This window comes from Salvelinus alpinus, chromosome 11 (genome assembly GCF_045679555.1).
Source record: "Salvelinus alpinus chromosome 11, SLU_Salpinus.1, whole genome shotgun sequence".
Lineage (NCBI taxonomy): Eukaryota > Metazoa > Chordata > Actinopteri > Salmoniformes > Salmonidae > Salvelinus > Salvelinus alpinus.
In genome coordinates this window covers 17,005,216-17,021,692 of record NC_092096.1, presented here as the reverse complement: position 1 = coordinate 17,021,692, position 16,477 = coordinate 17,005,216, and the positions used below count along the sequence as shown (strand labels likewise).

Here is a 16,477-nt window from a genome sequence, read left to right as displayed (position 1 = left end):
TGTGTGTGTGCGCGCATGCTAAACTCACCGTTAAAGGACTGTGAATCTTGTCTCAGTAGGGCAGAGCCTGCAGCCGCTGAGTCAGCAAAGAACTGGTCCTTGAGTCTGGACTCAGGCACGGGGCTGACTATAAACCTCCTGCCTGCAGAGTGGACCACCTGGGCTGCACAGGAAGGGATACCTGGAGATAGACAGAAATGGTAGGGTCACACATAGGGTTAATGCAAAATGGGTGCCTCTATTGAAATCGATACATTTACATTTCTCAGCGAGGGAAAGTTCCATAATTCATGGTACAACAAATTGGAATACAGATGGAAAAATATAATGCAAAACATGTCGGTAATTTTTTGTTGTTGTAGGGTACCAATTCCCTGTGTGGACATTGTGTTGGTAGTTTTACCTGGCAACGGTTCAGATATAGCAGGGATCTGTTGCTGCTGGAGGTCACTAACTATCTGGGAAACAATCTGTGACACAAGATGCAGTCAGAGTCTGATACAGTACAACAGCCGTTTACAACGATCCATGATGAAGTTACTTAAACCGATGTACCTGGTATAGAAGGGTTAAGAATGATGCTCTTTCACAGCAACAACATGGAGGAAAAACGAACGGAGAGACGTCACTCTACCTGGGTGTTTCCATCTTTCTCCAGACCCTTCTCGTCAGCCATCTCGATGACCTCACGGACCTGCTCGATGAACGACTCCCTCTCGCTCTCCAGTATAAAAAGACTGGTGACCTGTAGTCACACACCAGGAAAGAACAGCCCTCTCAATCACAGTCCTCATTCTTCTCAGCATCTGATGGTTGGATTGATTCATCATTTCAGAATGGATTAATCAAAGTGAAAACAGCTGGACAGTCTGGTGAAATAAAGCCTGTCATTATTATCAGATCAACTCTCTGGACACGAGACAAACACCATCAGGGAACATCACAACAAGTAGACTCTCTGGACACGAGACAAATACCATCAGGGAACATCACAACAAGTAGACTCTCTGGACACGAGACAAACACCATCAGGGAACATCACAACAAGTAGACTCTCTGGACACGAGACAAATACCATCAGGGAACATCACAACAAGTAGACTCTCTGGACATGTCCGAGACAAACACCATCAGGGAACATCACAACAAGTAGACTCTCTGGACATGTCCGAGACAAACACCATCAGGGAACATCACAACAAGTAGACTCTCTGGACATGTCCGAGACAAACACCATCAGGGAACATCACAACAAGTAGACTCTCTGGACATGTCCGAGACAAACACCATCAGGGAACATCACAACAAGTAGACTCTCTGGACACGAGACAAATACCATCAGGGAACATCACAACAAGTAGACTCGCTTGACACGAGACAAACACCATCAGGGAACATCGCAACAAGTAGACTCTCTGGACATGAGACAAATACCATCAGGGAACATCACAACAAGGTCGGGATTCTGGGCTACTGCAATCAGAGACTCTCTGGACACGAGACAAACACCATCAGGGAACATCACAACAAGGTTGGGATTCTGGGCTACTGCAATCAGAGAGGGGAGACGGCTCAATAATGACAGAGAGATGGAGGGGGGAGGGAGGAGAGAGAGAGAGACAGCGAGAGAGAGAGACAGCGAGAGAGACAGCGAGAGAGTGAGAGCGACAGCGAGAGAGCGACAGCAAGAGAGCGACAGCAAGAGAGAGAAAAGAGGGAGGGGCAGCAAGAGAGAGAGAGACAGCGAGAGAGAGAGACAGCGAGAGAGAGAGACAGCGAGAGAGAGAGACAGCGAGAGAGAGAAAAGAGGGAGGGAGTGTGCTCGTATTCTTTTCTGTAGTTACCATAATCTGTGCTATTTCCTCTGGGTTATCTCCGTCCAGATCAAACTTAAACGTCACCATCTTTCTGTTGTGCGTTTCCAACTGGCACTCTGCTACCCTGTCGCCCATGTTGGATATCTGGGAAAAACAAAGGAACAGAGGCCAGAATAAGATGTGGATGAAATGAAAAGATGAGAGAGCAGCTCTTCAGATTTATCGACAGAAATCACACGGCCTGTTTGAATGGCTCTGTGTCGGTCTGTCTAATCAGTAGGGCCTGAACGATGCTGTGCCAGGGAACTCAGATAGGCAGGTATCAGTACAGGGAGTTACACACCAGAGACAGACATTAATCAGATGCTGTATGCTCCAATTAGAGAACACTTTCCAAGAAAAAAAAGCTTATTGAACTGAATGAAAAACTATTTCAGATGGTGGGAGACAAGAGCACCGAGCACAATGCAAAGGCTAGGGCAATTAAAAGGTTATGTAAATCAAAGTTTATAATAGGTAGGCCTATAATATAAACAAAAATAACAGGCTTATTACAGGTGCTAAACACACTAATGAAAAATAATGTTTCATGTAGTATATATCGGTAATTTCCCCTTGGGCTGACTCTTACATTTAGTACATTCAACTTTGCTTTGCCAATCTTGTCGGTACGAGAACGACTCCGTACGGACCGGCGCTGGTGTCGCTTGATGGAGCGCCCCTCTTGTCTGCCTCCATCATTTCCGTCGCTCAGACCGGACGCCACGTCAGAGTGACCGCTGAGTGAGACACACAAACACCGTTAAAATTCATGATCTGAAGAATGAGAACGAGATCATATGCCCAACAACCATGACTAATTATAAAATTAGAGATATCTTTCCCATTTCTTATACAGTGAGGGAAAGAAGTATTTGATCCCCTGCTGATTTTGTACGTTTGCCCACTGACAAAGAAATGATCCGTTTATAATTTTAATGGTAGGTTTATTTGAACAGTGAGAGACAGAATAACAACAAAAAAATCCTGAAAAACGCATGTCAAAAATGTTAGAAATTGATTTGCATTTTAATGAGGGAAATAAGTATTTGACCCCCTCTCAATCAGAAAGATTTCTGGCTCCCAGGTGTCTTTATACAGGTAACGAGCTGAGATTAGGAGCACACTCTTAAAGGGAGTGCTCCTAAAATCAGCTTGTTACCTGTATAAAAGACACCTGTCCACAGAAGCAATCAATCAATCAGATTCCAAACTCTCCACCATGGCCAAGACCAAAGAGCTCTAAAAGGATGTCAGGGACAAGATTGTAAAGCTACACAAGGCTGGAATGGGCTACAAGACCATCGCCAAGCAGCTTGGTGAGAAGGGGACAACAGTTGGTGCGATTATTCGCAAATGGAAGAAACACAAAAGAACTGTCAATCTCCCTCGGCCTGGTGCTCCATGCAAGATCTCACCTCACCTCATGAGAACGATGAGGAATCAGCCCAGAACTACACGGGAGGATCTTGTCAATGAGCTCAAGGCAGCTGGGACCATAGTCACCAAGAAAACAATTGGTAACACACTACGCCGTGAAGGACTGAAATCCTGCAGCGCCCGCAAGGTCCCCCTGCTCAAGAAAGCACATATACATGCCCGTCTGAAGTTTGCCAATGAACATCTGAATGATTCAGAGGACAACTGGGTGAAAGTGTTGTGGTCAGATGAGACCAACATGGAGCTCTTTGGCATCAACTCAACTCGCTGTGTTTGGAGGAGGAGGAATGCTGCCTATGACCCCAAGAAAATTATAGACTGATCATTTCTTTGTCAGTGGGCAAACGTACAAAATCAGCACGGGATCAAATACTTTACCCTCTCACTTAAATCTCGATTTGTATATCTTTACCATCAGTTAAACATGTATCTTACCTCTCCATGGACGAGGGCACTTGTGGTGGTTGTAACTGTGACTGTTCCAATGACAAAGGATGAGGAGCAGTCTGAGAGGGCTGGAACACACAGTACAGGACAACAAAGGGTCAGAGAACTGTGTGAAACTTGTTATACAATAACGAGAGTGGAAAGTAGTGTGGTCTTTGGAGATGAAAGGCTTCAGAAGGTATTGAGGTTAAAAAGAGGCAGAATATGACACTTAAAAGCATGTGAGAGTAGCAGTATAAAGAAATATGAGTCGGCTCCCTTGTAGGTCTGAAAGTACTAACCCCACCATAACAAAATGTTTGACGGCATCTATGTCCAGAATGTTTCATCCACATCTAGCTACTTGTAAACATAAAATATATGACTAGACAAATCCACAACCAACTCAGGACTTAAATACCAAACATACAGTCAAGGAAACACGCAAACCAGCTATGGTCAAAGAACTACTCTCCATCATCCATACGACCAGGCAGGGGGGACATGACGAAGGGGGTTTGGCTGACCACAGGTACCTGGGGCTGGGCATCTCCTGGCGGCTCTGGGGAGGTGCTGGCTACGCTGATGACGGGCACCACAACGACCGGCGGCTGAGTAGGCATCATTTGGGGCGGCATAGGGGAGGCCGGGGGCGCCGGCGGTGGATGAGTGGGTACAGATACAGAACCAGGTAGAGGATGAGCCCCAGGAGGCAGAGGTAAGGCTGCAGCTGCTATAGGGCTCTGTGGGGACACCAGGGCTCCCCCAGGGGTCGGCTGCATGGGTGACACCGCCCCTTGGGCTGCAGCTGCAGTAACCGGGACCGAGGGCTGATTGAAGGCCATCTGTGCCACAGAGACGAGCCCCATTGAGGAGGGAGGTGGAGCCATACTGCAAGGCTGGGGGCGGGAGGAGGAGAGCAAGGGGCGGGTCAGGTCAGGACTGGCTAGGGTAACGAAGGGTCATGGGAACTAGGTTGGAGTGGGCGGATTATGGATGATAGAAATAGTAAGTCTACTTCTATGGGATGGATATTATGTTGGTGGTTGACTAAAGGGTGACTGAAGGAACAAAACTCAAGGGGATAAGAGTGTGAATGGTGGGTGTGACAGAATTTAACACTGTGCATACAACCACTAAACAAACAACGTCAACACACAAAGCCACGCACCACAACAACATGCGACCAAACACGATGTTTCTCACAAATGGCATGAAACCGGATGTCAAATGTCAAACCGCAGGTTCAACTGGTTCAACTGCACTGTGAGAACAAAGCTAAGGTGTGGACAGGACACCTTATGAGGCCCTCTCCACTCAGTGGTACAACACGCCTGCGGTGACATCATGCTGTTGGTCACTAACATGGACTCTAATGGAACAGCCATGGCCGTCCATTAGACCTCAATTCACATTTATCAACAAACACAGACGACACTGAAGGACAGATACTGTTCTACTGGGGCCCAAACAACAACACAAGCGATACTGAGTGAGGACAGCTGATACTAATGGAAATGGACACACGTATAGTCACACACATAAACACGTTCTACCACCCTAGTGAGGACCAGCACTATAACAACAGCACAGTGAGTGGTACCTGGACCAGAGCTAGCTATAACAACAGCACAGTGAGTGGTACCTGGACCAGAGCTAGCTATAACAACAGCACAGTGAGTGGTACCTGGACCAGAGCTAGCTATAACAACAGCCCAGTGAGTGGTACCTGGACCAGAGCTAGCTATAACAACAGCATAGTGAGTGGTACCTGGACCAGAGCTAGCTATAATAACAGCACAGTGAGTGGTACCTGGACCAGAGCTAGCTATAACAACAGCCCAGTGAGTGTTACCTGGACCAGAGCTAGCTATAACAACAGCCCAGTGAGTGGTACCTGGACCAGAGCTAGCTATAACAACAGCATAGTGAGTGGTACCTGGACCAGAGCTAGCTATAATAACAGCCCAGTGTGGTACCTGGACCAGAGCTAGCTATAACAGCATAGTGAGTGGTACCTGGACCAGAGCTAGCTATAACAACAGCCCAGTGAGTGGTACCTGGACCAGAGCTAGCTATAACAGCATAGTGAGTGGTACCTGGACCAGAGCTAGCTGGTGTGCCTGGTAGAGATAGTAGAGGTGTTCTAAGCTGGGTGAAGGGGACATAACAGAAGCGCCCAGCTCACTAGCACACAGCTGAAGACCACCAACCATGCATACAGACAGACCAGACAGACCAGGGAAGGCAGGCAGACCAGACAGACCAGGGAAGGCAGGCAGACCAGACAGACCAGACAGGCCAGGGCAGGCAGGCAGACCAGACAGACCAGGGAAGGCAGGCAGACCAGACAGACCAGACCAGGGAAGGCAGGCCAGGGAAGGCAGGCAGACCAGACAGACCAGGGAAGGCAGGCAGACCAGACAGACCAGACCAGGGAAGGCAGGCCAGGGCAGGCAGGCAGGCCAGGCCAGGGCAGGCAGACCAAGCAGCATGTCATAGAAGTGTAGTGAGTGGATGAAAGAGTGAGAAAGTCAATGGAATAAAAACAGAAAGAAAGCAAGGATGGAAAACTGAAGTAAGAAATGTGAATGTTAAAAAGTGTTAACAAGAAACAGAACAGATTATACTCCATAGAAAGAGAATATCAGTATTATTTAAAAGAGACGGTTGTGTAATACTTACCACAATGGACATGAGTTAGTTAACGACGTTGTAGTACATACTGAATCGGTTTCATAAGGGGTTGGTTTATTTTGACATTGGCTTTTGTGAGTGTTTGGTTTATTTTGGCAAAGTTGTTGGACTTTGAAGGCGATGGAAGTTCATGTTTGTACCCCTAATGTAGTAAAACATCACTATAACTAATACCTCTATTCATATGACTGAGAAAAGTAAACTCCTAATCACGTAACCAATGGCCCTGAAGGTTTTCCATCGATTGCTGAATAATTGATGGAGGTTTGGGTTTGTGTTACTGACTTGGTTCAGACCAACTCTGGTAGGCCTTCAGTGGACCCATCTATGGGTTTAGGTAAACACACTGGCCTTCAGTTGACCCATCCATGGGTTTAGGTAAACACACTGGCTCAGGGGGCTGTGCTAAACTCAGCAAAAAAAGAAATGTCCTCTCACTGTCAACTGCGTTTATTTTCAGCAAACTTAACGTGTAAATATTTGTAAGAACATAAGATTCAACAACTGAGACATAAACTGAATAAGTTCCACAGACATGTGACTAACCGAAATGGAATAATGTGTCCCTGAAAAGTAACAGTCAGTATCTGGTGTGGCCACCAGCTGCATTAAGTACTGCAGTGCATCTCCTTATGGACTGCACCAGATTTGCCAGTTCTTGCTGTGAGATGTTACCCCACTCTTCCACCAAGGCACCTGCAAGTTCCCGGACATTTCTGGGGGGATGGCCCTAACCCTCACCCTCCGATCCAACAGGTCCCAGACGTGCTCAATGGGATTGAGATCCGGGCTCTTCGCTGGCCACATGAGGGAGGATGTCTTCCCTGTAACGCACAGCGTTGAGATTGCCTGCAATGACAACAAGCTCAGTCCGATGCTGCTGTGACACACCGCCCCAGACCATGATGGACCCTCCACCTCCAAATCGATCCCGCTCCAGAGCACAGGCCTTCGAGGATAAATGCGAATCCGACCATCACCCCTGGTGAGACAAAACTGCGACTCGTCAGTGAAGAGCACTTTTTGCCAGTCCTGTCTGGTCCAGCGACGGTGGGTTTATGCCCATAGGTGACGTTGTTGCCAGTGATGTTTGGTGAGGACCTGCCTTACAACAGGCCTACAAACCCTCGGTACAGCCTCTCTCAGCCTAATGCGGACAGTCTGAGCACTGAGGGAGGGCTTGTGCATTCCTGGTGTAACTCGGGCAGTTGTTGTTGTCATCCTGTACCTGTCCCGCCGGTGTGATGTTCGGATGTACCGATCCTGTGCAGGTGTTGTTACACGTGGTCTGCCACTGCGAGGACGATCAGCTATCCGTCCTGTCTCCCTGTAGCGCTGTCTTAGGCATCTCACAGTCCGGACATTGCAATGTATTGCCCTGGCCACATCCGCAGTCCTCATGCGTCTTTGCAGCATGCCTAAGGCACATTCATGCAGATGAGCAGGGACCCTGGGCATCTTTCTTTTGGTGTTTTTCAGAGTCAGTAGAAATGCCTCTTTAGTGTTCTAAGTTTTCATAACTGTGACCTTAACTGCCGACCGTCTGTAGGCTTTTACCGTCTGTAGGTTCATTAACTGCCTACCGTCTTGTAGGTTCATTGAACAAGCACGGGAAACAGTGTTTAAACCCTTTACAATGAAGATCTGTGAAGTTATTTTGATTTTTACAAATTATCTTTGAAAGACAGGGTCCTGAAAAAGGGCCGTTTCTTTTTGTGCTGAGTTTATATGTGGGCTTGTGTAAAATGTGTCTGTATGAATGCATACAGTATCTGACGGAATATGAATGCATGAGTCTGTTACCTGTTTGGTTTTGGGGACCCTCACTCTAACTTGATTACGGTGTGTGTGTGATATGAAATGTGTGCACAGCGTGTGGTTAAGTGCCAGTGTTTGCATGTGCACTCTATGTGTATGTATGCATTGGTCCCTTACCTGTGTGGGCTGTGGTCCAGGGGGTAGCTGGGTCTGAGAGGGGCTCTGTACCACGGTGCTGCCTGCCTGCTGCTGCGGCTGAGAGACCATGGGCTGGGTGGGGGGGAGAGAGGCCTGCAGGGGGGTCTGGAGGAGAGAGGGAGAGAGAGAGACACAGTCAACTCATGACTAGACGTACACAGCAAAGTTAAAAGGGACAGTTCCCTAAGTTTGTCAGATGTTGTTGACGTCAAAAGTCTAATGTTGAGATGAGTCTATGCCCCACACCAGCCTCAATCACACGGATGGAAAAGATAAGCACAATCATGTTAAATAAAAATATCTGCAAACTTTGAGTGAACTGTCTCTTTAAGACCATATGCGTACTTGACACATATCAGTAGAGCTTCATAGCAAAAAACACCCCCATTATCTCACTGTAATTAAACAGTTGAACCTATCAATCACATCTACTTATGCTACAATTTGATGCTACAATTTGCCTTGGGGGAAAACATTCCCATCGAATGCAAAAACATTTCTCTGGCGTGCGGCCAACTTACCTTGTGACTTGACGAAAAGCAATGACACACACAGTGCACAGGCTTAACCTACAGCTCATCTTATTAACATATTCTATAGGCGTGAAGGGAAGACGGAACCGTCCAGTACAGAGTACCGGCAAAAGAAAGAGGGGGTACGCCGTACCGTTAGAACGTGAGTCTATCACAATAGTTAAAAAACAGTGTAATAAGCCTACAGTTTTCTTGGAATCTATCTATCATGTCAGTCACATCAAAAATTTGCCAATAGACTCCAAAATGCAGAGTGGTTCGAGGATAACACTGACATTTTAATAAGGCAGAGATGAGTGGCAGAGACCATGACGCAGGCGGACAGCAGAGTAAGCATCAAATTCAGGTTACAAGACTTTTCTAGGCCGAATTATGACAATCACCGAAACACTTTTCGGTGTCAGGTAAGTCTCTTTGCTTTTAACAAACGGTATGGATGCCGGAATTATCTTAGAGTGGAGTAGCCTGATAGTTAGAATAGCAACTAAAGTATGGACACTGAATGTAGAATTAAGTGTTCCTCTGAGTAAAATTTCAACCAAATGTTAATTTTGTTTCAGGAAGAGGAGTGATGCTTAGGGAACTGTTGTGTAGTCTAAACGTACAATTTCTTTCAGCGACATAAAAGCTGAAGGTATTTCATTTTCAACCACATAAAATACCCATCAAGATGAACTGAAATACTATCAGAAACATGTTGGATCTTTTTCACAGCTTCTAATTTCTTTAAAAACCGTTCAAACTGATGTCATTTGGAAAATCCCCGTTGGTCCCTAAACGTCCTCGCTGCGCGTGAGAAGAGGAAATGAAAGGAACAACTTTACCGATGTCAACTACTGTAGACTGTTGCTGATGCATTGATCATTCTATCCATGTATTGTATTATTCTGGTGAGCAGGGCTTTATTTAATATTCTGGACGAGCATCAAGTCATGACAGAAGAGAAGCTGCATGTATCTAATTACAGACACAAGTTGACGAACAAATAATTTACCAAATGTCGGAAATTATAAGGTGAAAATATGTAAATGAGGTCTAACTATCCCCCCCCCCCCCCTGAGTAACATAGCCTAAATGAGCCTTTTCAAGTAACTGTTTGACAATCAGATGAAAACATCATGACTGGCTGTGTTAATGCCACATTAAAAAGGCAGGCTAATACATTGAAAAGTTAAACGACAAATCAATACTATTAGTCCCATAGAGATGCTATATGTCCTTCCATGATTAGGCCCATAGAGATGCTATCTGTCCTTCTATGATTAGGCCCATAGAGATGCTATATGTCCTTCTGTGATTAGGCCCATAGAGATGCTATATGTCCTTCTATGATTAGGCCCATAGAGATGCTATATGTCCTTCTATGATTAGGCCCATAGAGATGCTATATGTCCTTCTATGATTAGGCCCATAGAGATGCTATATGTCCTTCTATGATTAGGCCCATAGAGATGCTATATGTCCTTCTATGATTAGGCCCATAGAGATGCTATATGTCCTTCTATGATTAGGCCCATAGAGATGCTATATGTCCTTCTATGATTAGGCCCATAGAGATCCTATATGTCCTTCTATGATTAGGCCCATAGAGATGCTATCTGTCCTTCTGTGATTAGGCCCATAGAGATCCTATCTGTCCTTCTATGATTAGGCCCATAAAAAACAAGTGCGTGCTCACACACAGGAGGCCTCTGTACCAGGAAGACATTACATCTACTTTCACCCCTGCTATACTGTAGGCAAATACACATCACAGCCATTTCACTTACAGTTCTGTGTGTTCGTGAGACAGCAGGAAATTAAATGTTGGATTGGAGAAAAGGGAAAAGCCAGGAGACCCGAGAGATAAAGCAGACAGTGCGTGTGCGAGAGAGGTGCTCATATCAACGTAGAATGTGTTGTTTGTCTACCTGCGGAGGGATCGCTGTGACGTAGTAACCTCCATGCTAAAACAGACAACACAGTGTGAGAGAGGCACCACAGGGGCCACGCCACAGCTTTCACACCACACAGGAGACAATACTGTCCTCAAGATTAAAAACACACAGACCAAATCAAAACAAAAACACCGTCTGGCTGCCATGACGATGCACCTGTACTCTGAACACAACAGGAGAGAGAGGATTGGTGTGGAGGATGTGTACAAGTCGGCCCTTATCCACACTGGCAATGTCTCAACGTTCCCCTTTGGTAAGGAATTAGGACGTCCTCATAGAGGCCTGAGGAGAGAGAGGGCCTTACTTGTTGGTGGGCGATGGGGACTGGCTGGGAGTTGGGGGCCAGAGGGTGTCCAGTGTTGGGCTGGGAGGTTGGGACCTGCTGCACCTGCTTCAATAGGATAGAGAGATAGATGAGGAGATGGAGAGACAATATGGAGGGAGATAGAAATATGGAGGACACAAGAGAGAAAACAAAACGTGAATTAGGATCTATTTGTGACTTTTGGACATACTGCACTGTACTGTATTCTAGCCTGAGCTTTGGCTCACTGTACTGTACAGTACTGTATTCTAGCCTGAGCTTTGGCTCACTGTACTGTACAGTACTGTATTCTAGCCTGAGCTTTGGCTCACTGTACTGTACAGTACTGTATTCTAGCCTGAGCTTTGGCTCACTGTACAGCACAGTACTGTATTCTAGCCTGAGCTTTGGCTCACTGTACAGCACAGTACTGTATTCTAGCCTGAGCTTTGGCTCACTTTACTGTACTGTACATACACAAAGCATCCCCTCTCTGACTCTCCAGAGAATCTCCAAGACTCCTTGTGTATGCATGTACACCTCACATCCACAGGTAACTATAACAGGTAACACAGTCCACTGCTGGGTCAGTTGGGGGGAGTGAGTAGGCTTCATGCACGAGGCAGGGCTCCTAGATGACTCATTACATCGTGAATGTTATTGCTCAACAGAGCACATAGAAGAAGCAGGTTGTGTCCTTTAAATAGATTTAGAAAAAACTCAAATAAAACCTGTTTTTTCTTGTTGTTGCTGGTTGATTGAAACCCTTTACATTCCATGTAATGATTGCATTTAGCTTCTGAACCAACCCTAAGAAGTACCCTTAGAAGGCTGCAGACAAGTATACTTGTTCCCAAGCTCAGCTCAACCACTCACTAGAGAGTGAGCTCACACAAGTATAGTTGCACTAGGCTGACCACCTACCTTGCCATCCCCTGTTCTCAGGACATTACCACTGAAAACAAGAGGCTTTAGGAGCGGAAAGCATTACGTAGGAAGAAGTACAGATGAAAATAAAAACAAATAAAATTGCAAAATAAAACCATAAAAAGCAGCGAGGAAGAAGAGCGCTGCTCAGAACAAAAGGCTGGGGGATGACTGATGATGTCAGCATTCTAAGGGTTAATGGATGAATTCTGACCCGAGTGTAAAGTATTTATCTTGGATACCAGCTGAGTGTAAAGTCGTCCTATTGGTCACTAGCTGATTATATGGCACATGACGTGCAGCAACACGTCCAATAGAACTGTTACTGGGATTGGTGTCCTTGGCAACAGATAATAAATGATAGAAATACAGTTTTAACCATTTCCAGCCAACTAGACAGAGCTACTGCACAAACAGTTACAATTAAATAAACTATTTGAAAATATAGTTGAAAAATTAAAGAAACATTTTTATGATGTAAATAATGTAAGCTTCAGGTGAACAGTTAAACCGGTCTAAACCCCATGTTTGTTGTATGTTTGTGTGTTGGATCATACAAATCCTCAAAGCCATGTGGCAACAAGTGTGTGATTATTACTCACAACAATTATCCCAATCCCAGTGTCTTGACAATTTGGTGTTTATGAATATTAAATAAGGCCCAATTCGACTTTGGATTCGTATGTACAATATGCAGTTCTACCTCACTGTATACCAATACAAACACACATTTATCCATATAATTACATATATGAACATACATACAAAATCTTACTTACTCTAAGAGACCGATACATATAATTGCGTAGGTGATAAGAGAACACACCGTCAACAGAACTAGGGGGTTTAAACAGCAGGTCTCTAATTGTTTCCTGAAGACTAGCACCTCCTAAAAAGGACCTTTGAGTGTAGGAAGTCATGGCTGGAAAGGGTTAAAACCACAACCAGGAAACAAAGTGAATCAGGTAAGTGATAAAGACAGGGTTGGTGTGGAGGGTAGACGGCTGAGGGTTGCTATGGAATAAGAGAGTGATGGTCTAAGTACCAGCCCAGGGTTTCCCTGCACGGCCAGAGGAAACTCCTGGTACGACAGGTCGGGTTGGACGTTCGTCTGTCGGGCCCAGGTGGTGTGTAGTATGTTGACGTGAGAGGACTGACGCCCAGGGGACTGACGCCCAAGGGACTCGGACGTAGGCACAAACAGAAAGGTCTGCTGGCTGGGGGGGTGGCCCACTCCCTGGCCCTCTGCGGTGGTGTCCCTCCCCCCGGCCTCCGCCCCGTAGAAGGTGTGTGGGATGGACTGGGCAGCAGAGGCGGCCCCGAACTGGGGCGGAGGAGAGTGGAACTCTCCACAGTCAGAGGCCATTGAGTCACTGGAAGGTTCTGGGCTGCAGTCCTTCTGACCCTGGTGCAGTAACAGGCTCCCGGGAGGGAGAGGCATCTCAGGGCTGACGTAGCTGTAGAGTTCCTCAGTGACTGGCTGCAGGCGGCTGTAGGTCCCAGACCCCCCTGACTGTCCTCCTGGTCCCCCCTGCTCCTCCAGGTTGAGGTCCATGGAGCCGCGGCGAGCCCGGTACAGTCTAGAGGCCAGCACGCCAGAGTCGGCCCCAGCGGCGGCCGCTGCAGTAGCCATGTTTTGGACGTGGAACTCGAACACGCTGCCTTGCGGGGGCTCCATGACTGGAGGAGCGGACTGGGGGAAGGAGGCGGAGTGCTGCAGCTGGTACCCATCGGTAGTACCCGAGGCCTGCGGGCCCAAGGTGCTCATGGGTGGCAGCTGAGGGATGGGGCTGTGGGTGAGGCGCATGTGACTCTGCATGTGGGGGTGGTAGGTCTGGGCGTAGGCCGGCTGTGGAGGGTCGTACACGGCCAGGCTGGCGGCTGCCGCAGCCTGCATCTGCTGGTGGAAGCTGATCTGGTTGATCTGGTGAGCAGTCATGGGGTAGCCCCCATAGGCCATGGCCTCGAAGTGATCCAGCAACGCTGCCTGGTTCAGACTCAGCCTCCGCACAGCCTCCACCACCTCCTCCTGCTGCTCCGCCCTCACGTCCTTGTACCCGTACAGAGGGTCCTGGAGGGACTGCCCTTGGAGGTGCTGGTGCATGGGCTCTCCTAATGACCCCAGCCTCGGAGCACCGTAGCCAGGCACCATGAAGAGGGACGAGGGATCCACTCCCAGGTGTCCATCCACTCCTCCTCCTCCTCCACCCACACCCAGCCCCTCCATCCCCGGGTGGTAGGGGTGCAGGCTGCTGGCATAGCGTGGGTAGGCAGGCTGGAAGTGGCGCGTATGGGCCTCCAAGATAGACGTGCTCTTGCGGCGTTGGGCGTTGTAGGCCTTGGAGGGAGGGCAGGCAGGCGGCGGTGAGAAGGAGACGGGGCGCTCCAGGATGGAGGGGAGAAAGAGAGGCGGCGTGGGGTCCGGAAGGCCTGCTGAGGCCCAGACTCCTCCTCCACTGCTGTACTGGTGAGTCACAGACTGCGGCTGAAGTGACATAAGATTATAGATAGATGCATCATCTTCATGAGGGAGAGAAGCACCGTTATATACTGTAGTATTCAGAGAGATAGAAAGAGAGAAGAGGGTGAAGAGGTATATCAAAAGAGAACAAGAGAGATAGCAGTGCTATATATTTCTGCTAATGCATTAATCCCTGCAACGGATAAAGAAAGTCAAGAACCTAGCAAAGAAACCAACGAAGAACTTAACCAAAAGATGAAGGTACAGACAGACAGTCAGTATAATAGCTTCTAGGTATGGAATTAAATGCAGATGTGGCAAAGACGGCTTCCTTTTAGGTCAACAGACTGCTGCTACTGTGAAATGAAATGGTTAACTATAAACTGCACCTTATATACAAAACTATCTAGCATGATGATAAAGTCATTACATTATATTACATGATGTGTATTTTGGGGGGTTTAAACCTTTGAAGCTGACAGTGAATGATGTTCATGCTAATTGAACTTGTACCTGCAGCTTAATGAAGACTTTAGTGGATTCCTGGATAAAACAGGTGACCACACCAACTACTGTACATAGATCTGACTGAATGTACTCAATAGTTCAATCTAGTTTACATCTCATATTGTGTTTTGTGACTCCAGTAAAATGGGCTGAGATGACAAATTAAAGTGTTGTTTGAGTTGTTGTTCATATTGGGGAAGTGTAGTGTAGCTAGCAGTCTGACCAGTCTCACTAGGAGGGAAGGGAAGTGTAGTGTAGCTAGCAGTCTGACCAGTCTCACTAGGAGGGAAGGGAAGTGTAGTGTAGCTAGCAGTCTGACCAGTCTCACTAGGAGGGAAGGGAAGTGTACTATAGCAGCAGTCTGACCAGTCTCACTAGGAGGGGAGGGAAGTGTAGTGTAGCTAGCAGTCTGACCAGTCTCACTAGGAGGGAAGGGTAGTGTACTATAGCAGCAGTCTGACCAGTCTCACTAGGAGGGAAGGGAAGTGTAGTGTAGCTAGCAGTCTGACCAGTCTCACTAGGAGGGAAGGGAAGTGTAGTGTAGCTAGCAGTCTGACCAGTCTCACTAGGAGGGAAGGGAAGTGTAGTGTAGCTAGCAGTCTGACCAGTCTCACTAGGAGGGAAGGGAAGTGTAGTGTAGCTAGCAGTCTGACCAGTCTCACTAGGAGGGAAGGGAAGTGTAGTGTAGCTAGCAGTCTGACCAGTCTCACTAGGAGGGAAGGGAAGTGTAGCTAGCAGTCTGACCAGTCTCACTAGGAGGGAAGGGAAGTGTAGCTAGCAGTCTGACCAATCTCACTAGGAGGGAAGGGAGGTGTAGCTAGCAGTCTGACCAATCTCACTAGAAGGGAAGTGTAGTTTAGCTACCAGTCTGACCAGTCTCACTAGGAGGGAAGGGTAGTTTAGCTACCAGTCTGACCAGTCTCACTAGAAGGGTAGAGAAGTGTACTGTATCAGCAGTCTGACCAGTCTCACTAGAAGGGAAGTGTAGTTTAGCTACCAGTCTCACTAGAAGGGTAGAGAAGTGTACTGTAGCAGCAGTCTGACCAGTCTCACTAGGAGAGTAAGGGAAGTGCCAGGCAGTCTGTATTTAATGTGAGCACAGGGCACCTGGCGAGAGGCCCGAAGCGAAGAACAGCAGGGTTCACTCACAGGTATCTGAAAGTGGATTAAAGATGAAATTCACAATAATCTGATCTTCTGTTCTCTATTTGTTATGTCTCTCTATATGTCTCTACTGTTTTGCCCCTAGTCTCTCCTCCTCCTTGTTTCAGATACCCATAGACAGCCCTACTGAGCTCCGGTCCCAGCTCCACCAGACTACACCCTGGTTCACACCACTCTGTGGCCAGAGATGCTCTAACATACAGGGCTGACAAACACCGCCGGGAGGCTGGCTCGGCGTTGTTGCCGTGGGCGAGGCGGGGTGGAATGCA

At 47.3% G+C, this 16,477-nt stretch overlaps 1 protein-coding gene across 15 annotated transcripts in view; it reads right to left on the bottom strand.

Moving 5' to 3' along the window:
- wnk1b (WNK lysine deficient protein kinase 1b) overlaps positions 1-16,477 on the bottom strand; it is a 179,230-nt gene that overhangs the window by 31,886 nt on the left and 130,867 nt on the right. For 11 of the 15 annotated variants that reach the window (XM_071331851.1, XM_071331841.1, XM_071331844.1 and 8 more), the window contains exons 10-20: positions 13,122-14,561; positions 11,150-11,236; positions 10,819-10,854; positions 8,355-8,480; positions 4,259-4,621; positions 3,732-3,811; positions 2,449-2,596; positions 1,845-1,961; positions 635-745; positions 404-470; positions 29-181 (exon numbers count right to left, since the gene is read on the bottom strand). In XM_071331851.1, the coding sequence (XP_071187952.1) occupies positions 29-181; positions 404-470; positions 635-745; positions 1,845-1,961; positions 2,449-2,596; positions 3,732-3,811; positions 4,259-4,621; positions 8,355-8,480; positions 10,819-10,854; positions 11,150-11,236; positions 13,122-14,561 (2,728 nt within the window). The remainder of the gene's footprint in view (positions 1-28; positions 182-403; positions 471-634; positions 746-1,844; positions 1,962-2,448; positions 2,597-3,731; positions 3,812-4,258; positions 4,622-8,354; positions 8,481-10,818; positions 10,855-11,149; positions 11,237-13,121; positions 14,562-16,477) is intronic. The other 4 variants (XM_071331847.1, XM_071331854.1, XM_071331855.1 and 1 more) reach the window with 4 other exon arrangements.